The sequence below is a fragment of the Mesoplodon densirostris genome, chromosome 14 (genome assembly GCF_025265405.1).
Source record: "Mesoplodon densirostris isolate mMesDen1 chromosome 14, mMesDen1 primary haplotype, whole genome shotgun sequence".
Lineage (NCBI taxonomy): Eukaryota > Metazoa > Chordata > Mammalia > Artiodactyla > Ziphiidae > Mesoplodon > Mesoplodon densirostris.
In genome coordinates this window covers 20,839,596-20,854,694 of record NC_082674.1, presented here as the reverse complement: position 1 = coordinate 20,854,694, position 15,099 = coordinate 20,839,596, and the positions used below count along the sequence as shown (strand labels likewise).

The 15,099-nt window shown below is 39.4% G+C and overlaps 1 protein-coding gene across 1 annotated transcript in view; it reads right to left on the bottom strand.

Moving 5' to 3' along the window:
• Positions 1-14,224: 14,224 nt before the first annotated feature.
• The window catches only part of HADHB (hydroxyacyl-CoA dehydrogenase trifunctional multienzyme complex subunit beta), a 38,408-nt gene continuing 37,533 nt past the window's right edge, over positions 14,225-15,099 (bottom strand). The window contains exon 17 of the mRNA XM_060116659.1: positions 14,225-14,993. Within this exon, the coding sequence (XP_059972642.1) occupies positions 14,958-14,993 (36 nt within the window). The 3' untranslated portion in view covers positions 14,225-14,957. The remainder of the gene's footprint in view (positions 14,994-15,099) is intronic.

The window sequence follows — 15,099 nt, the reverse complement described above, 5'->3', positions numbered from 1 at the left end:
CCCTCCCACCCTCCCTATCCCACCCCTCTAGGTGGTCACAGACCACCGAGCTGATGTCCCTGTGCTATGCGGCTGCTTCCCACTAGCTATCTATTCTACGTTTGGTAGTGTATATATGTCCATGTCACTCTCTCACTTTGCCACAGCTTACCCTTCCCCCTCCCCATATCCTCAAGTCCATTCTCTAGTAGGTCTGTGTCTTTATTCCCGTCTTACCCCTAGGTTTGAGAACAGTGTTTTGAAGGAATGGATGTGGTTGCCATTCTCTTAATTCATTTAAAGAAATGTTTAAAAACACATGTAATAAAGATGGATATAAGTGTGTTATGTGCATACTACTTTGACAAGAGTATTATTTCAAGGGAACTCGAGTAACTTGAGAGAGAAGGAATTCAGGAAGATGACTCATAGAGTTTTATGAAGTCTTGGGAGCTCTCCCAGTTGTACGTGCACAGATTTGACCTTAAACAGCATACCATAAACTTTGAGAACTGCACTAAGACATAGACCATCACCCAGGTCCCCGACTGGCCACTGGGTGGCACATATATGCAGTAGATCTGAATAGCATCACAAGGCTTTGAAAAAAGAACTGGTATTGAAAATACAGTCCACAGTAGATTGGTCAGAACTTGTGACGTGAACAAAACTAGGTCAATTACTTGCTGCGTCCTCCCTCTTTTGGAGTGGCCAGTCCTCCAGACTCATTCTCAGCTCCCCCATCCCCACAAGGGAGACCGGCAGATGCCCGGCTATGTCAGTGACTGGGTAAGTAAATTCCGTTCAAGGAGGAGGTATTGGGAAGTGCATCTGGCTCACATCCAAACCACCATCTCCTACTCAGCTTTTCCAGTAATGAAGCTAATTTTGATCTCTAGTTGTCTGACTCCTATGTCTGCTTTTCCATTAGTTACCTCTTTGCAAACCTTAACATGTAGTTGTTCACTCAGAGAAAATTGTTCTTCTTTCATGGAGTAATATTACCATCTTGGAGCCTTTTGTGATTTATATAAGACACCTCATATTTTTCACATTCAAATTGGTCATCTTGTCCTGTATGGTTTTAGGATTTCATTTCATGCTTAGGAAGGCCATCTATACCTCCAAGTTATAAAATGATGCTCATAGATGGGTCTAAATAGATAGGGCATGTGCTTAATAGATAGTTAAATTTATTAACATTTTGATATCCTGAATTATACATTAAAATCAGCAGGCTCCTGACTTAGAGGATTTGAAATTTTTTTATCTTTAGAAGAAAAATTCTGTTCCACTCCAATGTCATAGTCCTCCCCATAGGTTTCTTCACACACGCACACACACACACACACACACACACACACACACACACACACGTCAGCATAAAACTTCTCAGAAGCCTTGTAGGGCTCAAAGGTAGCATTGGAAATGCCACGAGTTTCTTCAGCTTCTTTAAGTTGTGCCCTTGAGCAAATACTTTAACACAAATGCTGAAGCAGGGTTTTCTGAACTATCCCAGACAGCAAGTATGGGATCTCATTCTAGGATCTAAAGTTAGATGCTTAAATCATAGGAGATCTGAAATTCTCACTACTCTTTCTGAGTCACTTTATACCAAGCACTTCTTAAAATTTTTTGACATCAGAAATATCCTTAGTTTTTATGAAGACATATATAGCACCTGGCTTTTTTGTTAAAATACTTCTTATTGTCATATATTTCACAGGTCATACATTTTATGGCATCAAACAATTTTAAACATACACTTTCTGTATTAGAGCTTTCTGCCTCAGCCAAGAATTAGCTGATTAGCTCTTACTGAAACTGTACTGCATCAAGATTTCCAATTGGGTAAATAGCTGTACATTTTCCCCTCTGCACACTGTCCCATGACATGCCCTGACACTGACCAAGGCTTGGTGGCAACCAGAAAAAGTACTATATTCCATAATAACTGTCATAGTCTTTGTGCCCAAATCTTATTTTGGCAAATGCACCAAGACACATGTAGTCCACAACACTGAGTCTCTAGGAACTCGCATAGCATCTGACATCAGTGCTTAGTAAGTATTCATTTAATGGACATATGAGCGAATGGATTCACAACAGAATTTCTTTAAATTTTCTGTACTCCTATGACATTGAAAATATAGTTTGATTTATTAAATGGGAGTTATACTATTTGTAAGGAACACATCCACAGACCCATAATCATGGCAGTTTCCCAAACTTAATTTCTGGACTACAAATTTGCCTCCAGACTAAGGTTTCAAATTCTTAATTGTGGTCTTCATGGCCCTTCACAATCTGACCCGTTCCTACCTTTCCAGCCTCATTGATCATTATATTCCTTCAAGAAACCTTCCCAGAAAAGCCAAGTTTAAATGTCCCTCTTGGTGCTTTGTATCACCATGTTGCATATCCCTTATATTAATAATGTAAAATTTGACTTTTTTGTGTATAGTTTGAGACGGGGCCAAACAGGTTTTTTTGCATGTGGATATCCGGTTGTGCTATTCTCCCATTAAATTGTCTTGGCACCATTGTCAAAAATCAATTGACCATAAATGTTAGAGTTTATGTCTGGACTCTCAGTTCTATTATATTGATCTACATTTCTATCCTTATGCAAACACCATCTTCATTATTATAGCTTTGTAGTAAGTTTTGAAATTGGAAAGTCTAATTCCTCCAACTTCTTCATTTTCAATATTATTTTGGCTATTCTGAGTTCTTTGCATTTCCATATAAATTTTAGAATCAGCTTGTCAATTTCCGTGAAAAAAGCCAGCTGGGATTTTGATACGGAGATTGTGTTGAATCCATAGTTAATTGGGGGAGTACTGCCATCTTAACAGTATTAAGACATTCCACCAACATGGAATGTCTTTCCACATATTTAAATTTTCTTTAATGTCTTTCAACAATATTTTCTTTTTTAGTTTTCAGTGTACAAATCTTGCACTTTTGTGTAATTTATTCCTAAATATTTTATTCTTTTCGATGCTACTGTGAATTGTTTTCTTAATTTCATTTTCAGATTGTTCACTGCTCCAGTATAGAAATACAATTGATTTTTGTGTGTGTGTGTGTGGTACGCGGGCCTCTCCCTGCTGTGGCCTCTCCTGTTGCGGAGCACAGGCTCCAGACGCGCAGGCTCAGCGGCCATGGCTCACGGGCCCAGCCGCTCCGCGGCATGTGGGATCTTCCCAGACCGGGGCACGAACCCGCGTCCCCTGCATCAGCAGGCGGACCCTCAACCACTGCGCCACCAGGGAAGCCCTACAACTGATTTTTGTATGTTGATCTTGTATCCTGCGACTTTGCCGAACTTGTTTAATTAGCTCTAATAGTTTTTTAGTGGATTCCTTAGGATTTTCTAGATATAAGATCATGCTCTCTGTGAATAAAGATAATTTTACTTTTCCTTTCCAATCTAGATGTCTTTTAGTTCTTCTCTTGCTAATGGCCCCAGCTAGAACCACCAGTACAATATCTCTATGATCTCTTTTGGCTGCTCATAGGCCTTCTTTAGTTCCTTGTAAATCTCAGCTGTGTTCCAAATGGTCACATTTGCTGAATTAAGGACCTCTAGATAAGTAAGGTAGTCATGAGCTGGCTTTCCAAAGGACTGCTTGATTCTTATGCACATACTTTCCACAAACACCTATTTTCACGTTATATGCATTTCCTCTCCTCAGGAAAAGAAACATCCTTGGGCCTCCCTGGTGGCGCAAGTGGTTGAGAGTCCGCCTGCCGATGCAGGGGATACGGGTTCGTGCCCCGGTCTGGGAGGATCCCATATGCCGCGGAGCGGCTGGGCCCGTGAGCCATGGCCGCTGGGCCTGCGCGTCCGGAGCCTGTGCTCCGCAACGGGGGAGGCCACAACAGTGAGAGGCCCGCATACCGCAAAAAAAAAAAAAAAAAAAAGAAACATCCTTGAAGAACTGTCTTCCTTGTGGAATCAAATTCTATCTTATATTATTTTTAAGTTATTTTTTTAGGCAGAAGTTCCTATTATTCTATATTTAAATTGACCTATCTTTTCCTCTCTATCTAGATTCCCTAGATTCAGGGTCAGAAGACCTGGCTTTAAGCTTCAGCTCTGCCATCAACTAGCTGTGTGATCTTTGGCAAATGATTTTCCCCTTTGGCTCCTTTTCCTCTTCTGTAAAGTGAGAGTTGAAGTGGATGATATATAAATTCAGGTCCCTTCCCATTCTAATAACCTACCATTTAATAGTTCTAATAATTTAGTGCCATGTCAGGTGGAAAGAGAACAAGAAATGAGGATTCAATTACTCAGCCATGAAAAGAAACTAAATTGAGCTATTTATAGTGAGGTGGATGGACCTAGGGTCTGTCATACAGAGTGAAGTAAGTCAGAAAGAGAAAAACATATACCGCATGCTAACATATATATATGGAATCTAAAAAAAAAAAAAGGTTCTGGGGCTTCCCTGGTGGCTCAGTGGTTGAGAGTCCGCCTGCCGATGCAGGGGACACAGGTTCGTGCCCCAGTCCGGGAAGATCCCACATGTCGCGGAGTGGCTGGGCCTGTGAGCCATGGCCACTGAGCCTGCGCGTCCAGAGCCTGTGCTCCGCAACGGGAGAGGCCACAGCAGTGAGAGGCCCGCGTACCGCAAAAAAAAAAAAAAAAAAAAAAGGTTCTGATGAACCTAGGGGCAGGACAGGAATAAAGACACATGTAGAGAATGGACTTGAGGACACGGGGAGGGGGAAGAGTAAGCTGGGACAAAGTGAGAGAGTGGCATGGACATATATACACTACCAAATGTAAAAAAGATAGCTAGTGGGAAGCAGCTGCATCACACAGCAGATCAGCTCGGTGATTTGTGACCACCTAGAGGGGTGGGATAGGGAGGGGGGGAGGGAGGGAGACTCAAGAGGGAGGGGATATGGGAATATATGTATATATATAGCTGATTCACTTTGTCATACAGCAGAAACTAACACAACATTGTAAAGCAATTATACTCCAATAAAGATTTTAAAAAGGGCTTCCCTAAGACCTAAATAGACATTTCTCCAAAGAAGAGATACAGATGTCCAAGAAGCACATGAAAAGCTGCTCAACATCACTAATTATTAGAGAAATGCAAATCAAAACTACAATGAGGTATCACCTCACACTAGTTAGAATGGGCATCTTCGGAAAATCTACAAACAACAAATGCTAGAGAGGGTGTGGAGAAAACGGAACCCTCTTGCACTGTTGGTGGGAATGTAAATTGATAGAGCCACTATGGAGAACAGTATGGAGGTTCCTTAAAAAACTAAAAATAGAATTACCATATGACCCAGCAATCCCAATATTGGGCATATACCCAGAGAAAACCATAATTCAAAAAGACACATGCACCCCAATGTTCATTGCAGCACTATTTACAATAACCAGGTCATGGAAGCAACCTAAATGCCCACTGACAGACGAATGGATAAAGAAGATGTGATACATATATACAATGGAATATTACTCAGCCATGAAAAGGAATGAAATCGGGTCATTTGTAGAGACATGGGTGGATCTAAAGACTGTAATACAGAGTGAAGTAAGTCAGAAAGAGAAAAACAAATATCGTATATTAACGCATGTATGTGGAACCTAGAAAAATGGTACAGATGAACCAGTTTGCAGGGCAGAAATAGAGACACAGATGTAGAGAACAAACGTATGAACACCAAGGGGGGAAAGTGGCAGAGGTGGTGGTGGTGGTGTGATGAATTGGGAGATTGGGATTGACACGTATACACTAATATGTATAAAATGGATAACTAATAAGAACCTGCTGTATAAAATAAATAAAATTCCAAAATTTTTTTCAAAAATTCAAAAAAAAAAAAAGGGCTTCCCTGGTAGTGCAGCAGTTAAGAATCCACCTGCCTGGCTTCCCTGGTGGCGCAGTGATTGAGGGTCTGCCTGCCGATGCAGGGGACACGGGTTCGTGCCCCGGTCCGGGAAGATCCCACGTGCCGCGCAGAGGCTGGGCCTGTGAGCCATGGCCGCTAAGCCTGCGCGTCCGGAGCCTGTGCTCCACAACGAGAGAGGCCACAACAGTGAGAGGCCTGCGTACCACAAAAAAAAAAAAAAAAAAAAAAAAAAAAAAAAGACAGGATCAAGCTAAGAGTAGATATAGAGAAGAAATATTTAAGAAAAGCCTTTAGAGGACACCAAGATATCTAGCTGAATTATCTTACGGAATCCACAAGAGAATGCTGACAGGACTCTGAAAAATTTTTAAACTAAATAAATGAAAAAAAATCTGACGAATGTTTGTTAATTTAAAAATTCATGGAGGGCCTCCCTGGTGGCGCAAGTGGTTGAGAGTCCGCCTGCCGATGCAGGGGATGCGGGTTCGTGCCCCGGTCTGGGAGGATCCCATATGCCGCGGAGCGGCTGGGCCCGTGAGCCATGGCCGCTGAGCCTGCGCGTCCGGAGCCTGCGCGTCCGGAGCCTGTGCTCCGCAACGGGGGAGGCCACAACAGTGAGAGGCCCGCATACCGCAAAAAAAAAAAAAAAAAAAAAAAAAAAAAATTCATGGATATTTTTATAAAGTGGAATGAGGATGTTTTCTTTCGAAATGAAAAAGTGATATGCTAACCACATGCCATTGAAAATATTTTTCTTACATACACTATATCTCCACTTAAGGATTTGTGTGAATATTTTAATTGTGTAAAGACCAGCTCAAGTATTTCTCTAAATGGATTCAATCATTCTTTCAAATAGAACATACCAACTCACCAGGACAACTGCAATGTCTCTGTGCCTCATACTTGTTCCAGACCTCACAGGAAGCAGCAGCTACTGGAATCCCGTGGGGGCTTTGCCTTACTAGTTTCCCTGGCAACAGAGTCAGGTCTCAATGCCACTTTCACTTTTTAAAATATTTATTTATTTTTAAATTAAATTAAATTTATTTTTTATACAGCAGGTTCTTATTATCTATTTTATACATATTAGTGTATATATACACTTTCACTTTATTAACAATTTACAGTCTTGTTTTAATTATAAAATTTTTTTTGAAAAATTCAAGTAATATAGAATAGAAACAGCAGATTCCTTTCCTGAGTATGCTTCTGTAGATATATGTGTTCTCATCTTCCTTCTCAAATGATTGCACATACTCAAGTGCATGCTCTGCTGCTAAAAGCACACTTGAGAATGGATAAATGAAATGACATTAAGCCTTTGTTCACTTGGCTCTCACCATTAAAAAAAAAGGAACGAAAAAGAATGCTCTGGAGGTAAACACAAGAAGGTGAGATATAGCAGCAATTCCATTTCTAAAAAGAAGGCTTAAAGAAATAAGTAAACAAGTGAACAGATAAATGTTCAAAGGGTGTGCACTCTAGCATGCTTACATCCTCAAAAAAGAGGCACTTGGTAAAACAAATTAGGATATATCCATACAAAGGAATGCTATGTGGTCATTAAAAATGATGACATATAGCTACACCCACTAATATGAAAAAATGCTACATAGCTAAGTAAAACAAAGGGGTTCCAGAACACCATTATACCAGGCAATTATGTTCTATATGTCCACATATATATGTACACATTAAAAAGGAGAGATATCAAAATATAAACAGTGGGTATCTCTACTTGATTTTTCATTTTCTTCTTCTACTCTATATTGTTTGAATTTTTTATGATGAGCATGTATTTTTATATTGGAAAAAAATAGTTTTCAAAAAGTTTTCCTAGGGGCTTCCCTGGTGGCACAGTGGTTAAGAATCTGCCTGCCAACACAGGGGACACAGGTTCGAGCCCTGGTCTAGGACGATTCCACATGCCACGGAGCAACTAAGCCCATGCGCCACAACTACTATGCCTGCGAGCCACAACTACTGAGCCTGAGTGCCACAACTACTGAAGCCAGTGCACCTAGAGCCCGTGCTCCACAAGAGAAACTACTGCAATGAGAAGCCCATGCACCACAATGAAGAGTAGCCCCCGCTCGACGCAACTAGAGAAAGCCCGTGCACAGCAATGAAGACCCAACGCAGCCAAAAATAAAATAAATTTATTAAAAAAATTTTTTTCCCTAAACATTTTGCATATTTAAAAATAGAATCTTGGGCCTCCCTGGTGGCGCAGTGGTTGAGAGTCCGCCTGCCGATGCAGGGGATACGGGTTCGTGCCCCGGTCTGGGAGGATCCCATATGCCGCGGAGCGGCTGGGCCCGTGAGCCATGGCCGCTGGGCCTGCGCATCCGGAGCCTGTGCTCCGCAACGGGAGAGGCCACAACAGTGAGAGGCCCGCATACCGCAAAAAAAAAAAAAAAAAAAAAAATAGAATCTTGACAAGCAAAGAAACACAAGCAAAATACGCCCTGGAATTTAAGTTTGTACAGAAGGATAGACTATATTAGGGGTTCCTGGGGAAGCTGTGAACTCCCTATTTGGAGTTCTGCTTTGGGAATCAGTTGATCACTGACGGTTCTTTAAGTGTGTAAGGGAAAAGGGCTCCAATTTGAGTACGACATTGAGTACAAACACTGCCAACATGTCTAAATGCTTCTTCTCTTTCACAATAATCTATTTATTTTCAGAATAATATGTCTACTCACTATTTTTGTCCTCCAATCCCCACATTCTCCCATTTCCTCTCCATCAATGATCCCTCTTCATTGAGGAAGCACAATAAACCAGTTCAGAGTCCCCCAAAACCACAGCGGATATAGGCAGAGGGACTCTGAGTCATCCAATAAAATCTGAGAAAGCCCGGGAGACCCTGCTACCGCCTTTTACTTCTCAAGAAAGACCGGAACTTCAGAGGCCTGGAGAAATAAGCAAAACTGAGAAAGGATGGGGGAGAAGACAGGCGGAGAAGCAAACAGCTAGGGGCAGGGAAGAGTGGTGGGGAGAGGGTGGGGAGAAGCTGGGGAGCTGACCTTCTGAAATTTGAATGAAAGAAGAGGGCAAATAAAGGCTCCACTCTCAATTGGTTATTTGGTGGAACAGAGGGTCTAATTAAAGTTTTACATGAAAAGAGAGACACTTTTAAGTTGGGATCTTTAAAAACATAATCAGTTTAAGATATTTAAGAACAAACATCAAGAAGGTGGCTATAATCACCACAGCCAAGGATGATCTTTTGTAGCAATCACGGTAATGAAAATAACGTGGCTCTCTCTATACATATAAAATGTTTTGAAATAGTACATAACTTTAACCTGTGTGCTCCTCTCCAATCCAATTCCACTGCCCCCTACCTAGAGATAACTTCTCTTCTGAATGTTTTCCCTTACCTTAAAAAATTTTTTTTAATTGTGGTAAAATACACATAAAATGTTATCATTTTAATGATTTTTAAGTATACAGTTCAGTAGTGTTAAGTATATTCACATTGTAGGGCAACCAATCTTCAGAATTATTTTCATCTTCCAAAACAGAAATCCTATACCCATTAAACAACCCCTCATCCCCCCTCTCCCAAGCCCTGGCAACCACCATTCTACTGTCTTGATTAATTTGACTGTTTTAAATATCTGGGACAAGTAGAATCAGACAGTATTTGTCTTTTTGTGACTGGCTTGTTTTACTTAGCGTAATATCCTCAAGCTTCATCCATGTTGTAGCATGTGACAGGATTGCCTTCCTTTTTAAGGCCACATAGTATTCTATTGCATGTATATACACATTTTGTTTATCCATTGGTCCATCAGTGAACACCTGAGTTGTTTCCTAGTTATTGTGAATAATGCTGTTATGATCATTGGTGTATAAATATTTCTGAGACCCTGCTTTCAATGCTTTTGTATATATACTAGACCTGGAATTGCTGGATCATATGGTAATTCTATTGGGTTGGCCAAAATGTGCCTTTGGTTTTTAAGTAAAAATAAAAGACACATTTTTCCTTTTCACCAAGAACTTTATTGAGCAATGTATTCACCCTTTTATTCCATTACCTTCTGCCATTTTTCAGGCAACTTCATAATTCCATCTCCCCAAAACTTTTTATGTTTTTGAGCAAAGAACTGTTCCAGGTGCCTTTTACAGTCTTCCAGGGAATTGAAATTTTTTCCATTAAGAGAATTTTGTAAAGACTGAAATAAACGGAAATCCGAAGGTTCAATGTCTGGTGAATACAGCGGATGAATCAGAACTTCCCAGCCAAGCTGTTAACAGTTTTCGCCTGGTCATCAAAGAAACATACGGTCTTGCATTACCCTGACGGATGATTATGCGTTTTCTGTTGACTAATTCTGGACGCTTTTTGTCAAGTGCTGTTTTCAGTTGGTCTAAATGGGAGAAGTACTTGTTGGAATTAATCGTTTGGTTTTCCGGAAGGAGCTCATAATAGAGGACTCTCTTCCAATCCCACCGTAAAAACAACATCTCATTCTTTGGATGAAGACTGGCCTTTGGTGTGGTTGGTGGTGGTTCATTTCGGTTACTCGACAATCTCTTCCATTCCTTCTGTTCCATATTTTTGTACAGTATCCACTTTTCATAACTCGTCACAATTTGTTTTATTGATGAAAACAGAACGTTTTCATTACGTTAAGTAGAAAATCCCATGCGGAAATATGGTCAAGAAGGTCTTTCTCGTTTAACCTATGTGACACCCAAACATCAAAGTGATTAACATAATCAAGCTTGTGCAAATGATTTTCAACGCTTGATTTGGGTATTTTGAGTATGTCGGCTATCTCCCGCGTGGTATTATGTTGATTGTTCTCAATTAATTTCTCGATTTAATTAATGTCTCAATTTGATCGCTATCAACTTCAACTGGTCTACCGACCATGGAGCATCATCCAGCAAGAAATCTCCCGCACGAAACTTCTCAAACCACTTTTGACATGTTTGATCAGTCACTGCACCTCCATACACTGCACAATTTTTTTTTTTTTTTTTTTTTGCATTTCGGTTGTGTTTTTACCTTTCCTGAAATAAGCATAATATGCCGAAAATGTTGCTTTTTTCTTCCATCTTCAATACTAAAATGGCTACACAAAAATTCACCAATTTTGATTTTTTAAAAAACGCATGCTGATGTGACAGCTGTCACGTACAATCTAACAAAATTGTTTTGAATGAAGTTAAAGACAACTAAGTGCTACTAGAGCCATCTTACAGAAAAAAACCAAACGAACCTTTTGGCCAACCCAATACCTTTAATTTTTTGAGGACCTGCTATACTATTTCCCATAGCATCTGCACAATTTTACATTCCCATCAACAGTGCACAAAGGTTTCAATTTCTCCATATCCTCACCGACACTTGTCATTTTCAGGTTTTGTAATAGCAGCCATCCTATTGGGTGTGAAGTAGCAGCTCATTGTAGTTTTGATTTACATTTCCTCAACGATCAGTGACGCTGAACATCTCTTCATGTGCTCATTGTACATCTTCTTTAGAGAAATATCTATTCAAATTATTTGCTCATTTTTAAAATAAATTTATTTTATTGTTTCAGGCTGCGTTGGGTCTTAGGTTGCTGCGCGCAGGCGTTTCTCTGGTTGCGGCGAGTGGGGGCCACTCTTCGTTGTGGTTCACGGGCTTCTCATTGTGGCAGCTCCTCTCGTTGTGGAGCACGGGGTCTAGGCGTGTGGGCCTCAGCAGCTGTGGCATGCAAACTCAGTAGTTGTGGCTCGTGGGCCCTAGAGCACACGCTCAGCAGTTGCAGCGCATGGGCCTAGCTGCTCTGCAGCACGCGGGATCCTCCCGGACCAGGGATCGAACCCATATCCCCTGCACTGGCAGGCGGACTCTCAACCACTGCACCACCAGGGAAGCCCTTTTGCTCATTTTAAAATTGGGTTTTCTAGCTCTTGAGTTGTAGTTCTTTATATATTCTGGATATTAACCCCTTATCAGATATGATTTATATTTTCCCCCATTCCATAGGTTGCTTTTTCACTGGTCCTTTGATGTACAGAAGTTTTTAATTTTTATGAACTCCATTTTTTTCTCTTTCCTGTTCTTTTGGTGTCATATCCAAGAAATCATTGCCAAATCCAGTATCATGAAGCTTTCCGTTTCCTTCTAAGAGTTTTATAATTTTAGCTTTTATGTTTAGGTCTTTGATCTGTTTTGAGTTAATTTCTGTATATGGTGTAATGAAGGGGTCCAACTTCATTATTTTGCAGGTGGATATACAATTTTCCCAACACCATTTGTTGAAAAGACTGTCCTTACCCCACTAAATAGTCTTGGCACTCTCCTAGAAAATAATTTCACTATATGTGAATTTATATCTGGGCTCCTTTTTAAACTATTAACTAAACCCCAGATTTCACCAGTTTTTTTTTTTATTAGTGTCCTTATTGTTTTAGAATCCAACCCAGGATACTTTAGTTCTCATGTCTCTTTCGCCTCCTCTGGTCTGTGACAGTTTCTCAGTATTCTTTTATTTTTCATGACTTTGATAGTTTTGAGTACTGGTGAAGAATTTTGTAGAATGTGCCTCAATTAAGTTTTGTCTGACGTCTTCTCATGAATCGACTAGGTTATGTGTACTTGGAAAGAATACCACTAAGGTGAAGGGCCCTTTTGATTACCTCATACCAGGAGGTCTGTGATACCCACATGACAGCACCAATAACAACCTTGGTCATTTGGTTAAACTAGTGTTTGCCAGGTTTCTCCACTGTTAAGGTTGCCTTGTTTTCTGCCTTCACACTCTATTTACTGGAATTGAGTCACTAAGTCCAGCCCACACTCAAGAGGGGAAGGGCATGATCCACCTCCTGGAGCCTGGGGTCTACATATATTATTTGGCATTCTTCTGTAAGATTTCTCTTTTTTCTTAACTGTTTTGGAAAATATTTTCACCTTGTACATAGGCATCCTAGAAATGTACTTAGTTTTGCTTATTTTTAAAACTTTGCTGTGGATGAACATTCGTTATTTACAATATTTTGCTATTAAAGAGAGATGCTGCTATCAACACTCTTGTACATGTCTCCTGGTATTCATGTACAAGTTTCTCCAGGAAATATACCCAAGAGTGGAAAAGCTGGATTATAAACCACGTGTCATATTCAAATGTACAAGATAATGCCAGGCTGTTTTCCAAAGTGGTTGTATCAATCTACATTCTCACCAGCAGTGTATAAAAAGTTCCTACTGTTCTACATCCTCACTAACGCTTGGTATTCTCAGTCCTGTTCATTTTTGTCAGTCTAGTAGGTATAAAATAATACCTCATCATGATCTTGGTTTTTCTTGATTACTAATGAGCATCTTTTCATGTTTATTCTGCATTTGTACATTATTTTCTAAAAAAATACCTTTTAATATCTTTTGCCATATTTTACCATGTTATCTTTCTTCTTTTTTTTTTTTTTTGGCCTCACCGCATGGCATGTGGGAGGGATCTTAGTTCCCCGACCAGGAACTGAACCCGAGCCCCCTGCAGTAGAAGCCCAGAGTCTTAACCACTGGATCACCAGGGAAGTCCCTATCTTTCTTCTTTTTGATTGACAGGAATTCTGTATACACCCTGGATCCTTTGTAAAATATATCTATATCATATATATCTTGTAAGGTATCTATCATATGTATGATATGATAGAGATATAAAAGATATATTTTTGATAAGATATATATATGTACATATATATAAAAGATATATATATATATATATATATATATGCACATCCTTTGTAAGTTATATCTGTATCTTCACCCCATTTGTGGCTTGTCTTTCCACTCTATCATATAAAGAACAAAGGTTCTTATTTCAACATAGGCCAATTTATAGATCTTTTCGTTTATGATAACACTTTAAATGTCTTATTTAAGAATTTCTCCCCGCCCCAACCTAGGGTCATAGTGGTATTTTTTTTCTAAATTTTAAAAAGTTTTTTATCTTTTATATTTAACTTATCTAGAGTTAATACTTGTGATATGTAAATATAATGGTTTGCAGTATTAAAAACTCACATTAGGTGGAATTCACCAATGAAATCATGGGGAAATAAAGCTGGGACTCTCAAATAACCTTTTAAGAGGTTAGCACTTGCTCCCTTGCCCAATCTGTCCCTAGAACTAGAGTATGGTTCTGATTGCCAGTAACTTTCATAGACCTAAATGAAATTCACATGAACGGCTGCAACTGAGACTTTTGCTTCTGCAATGCACTAGCATATATGTTATTTAATGCAGTTTGGTTGTCAAAAAACTGAGAGAATTTTTAGTATGTTGACCAAATTTTTGAAATTTCTTTACATTTCATTAAACCCAGCAAACAGAAACATCTCCAAATGATAAAATAAATTTATTTCAATTGGGCACTGGGGAAAAAATGGTGTTATTCTAAAGCAGGACCTTCTTTATGTTCCTAGTGGCTTCATGGTTGACTAAAATGGTTAGAAGTTACAAATGAGTAATCCAAGGCAAAATCTGTCCCTAAGCCAAGAGAACCACCTTTTACCTCTAATAAAACAATGCAAATGGTTCTCTGATACTTCTCTACTTTATTAAGGTTAACCAACATGGTATTTATATTATCTAAACATTTACTGTAAATTTTCAGTGATGTTTAGATTCTGAATTACCTTTCCATAATTAAGTTAAATTCAGGCACATTGGTTTGTATTTTATAGAAAACATTTATCTTTAGGTCACAAATAGGAATGAGCTATAATTTGCAAATGTTACAAAGGTGATTCCAAATCTCAGCTAAATTCTTTGCAAAACTGCAACCACTCATTCAGCCTTTCATAAAAATAGAGACCAAACACAATTGCTTAAACTTATCACTGTTGAGAGATTCTGGTAACTAAGAAATTCCTGAAAGAGTAATAAGCCATGATTATTGGAAAGCTCAGAACACTGGCAAGGCTTAACTGCAAAGTACTTAAAAGAAGGCCACAAATTTTGTTTTCCTAAGAGGAGCTAGGAACTATAGATGTCACTGAGTAGTGCATTGAAATGGCATTGCCTAGGGTGAGTGTTGCACAGAAACTCCAGGTCACCTCTTCTTGATCTATTATTTTGGATAAGCTTCCACTATCATAGCATGGCCCTGTAAAGGAAAAAAAAAGTTCAATTAGAGCAATCAAATGCAATGAATCCAGCCAGTACAGAGGCAGCATAGAACAATGGGAAAAATATAGGCTTTGGAACTTAAT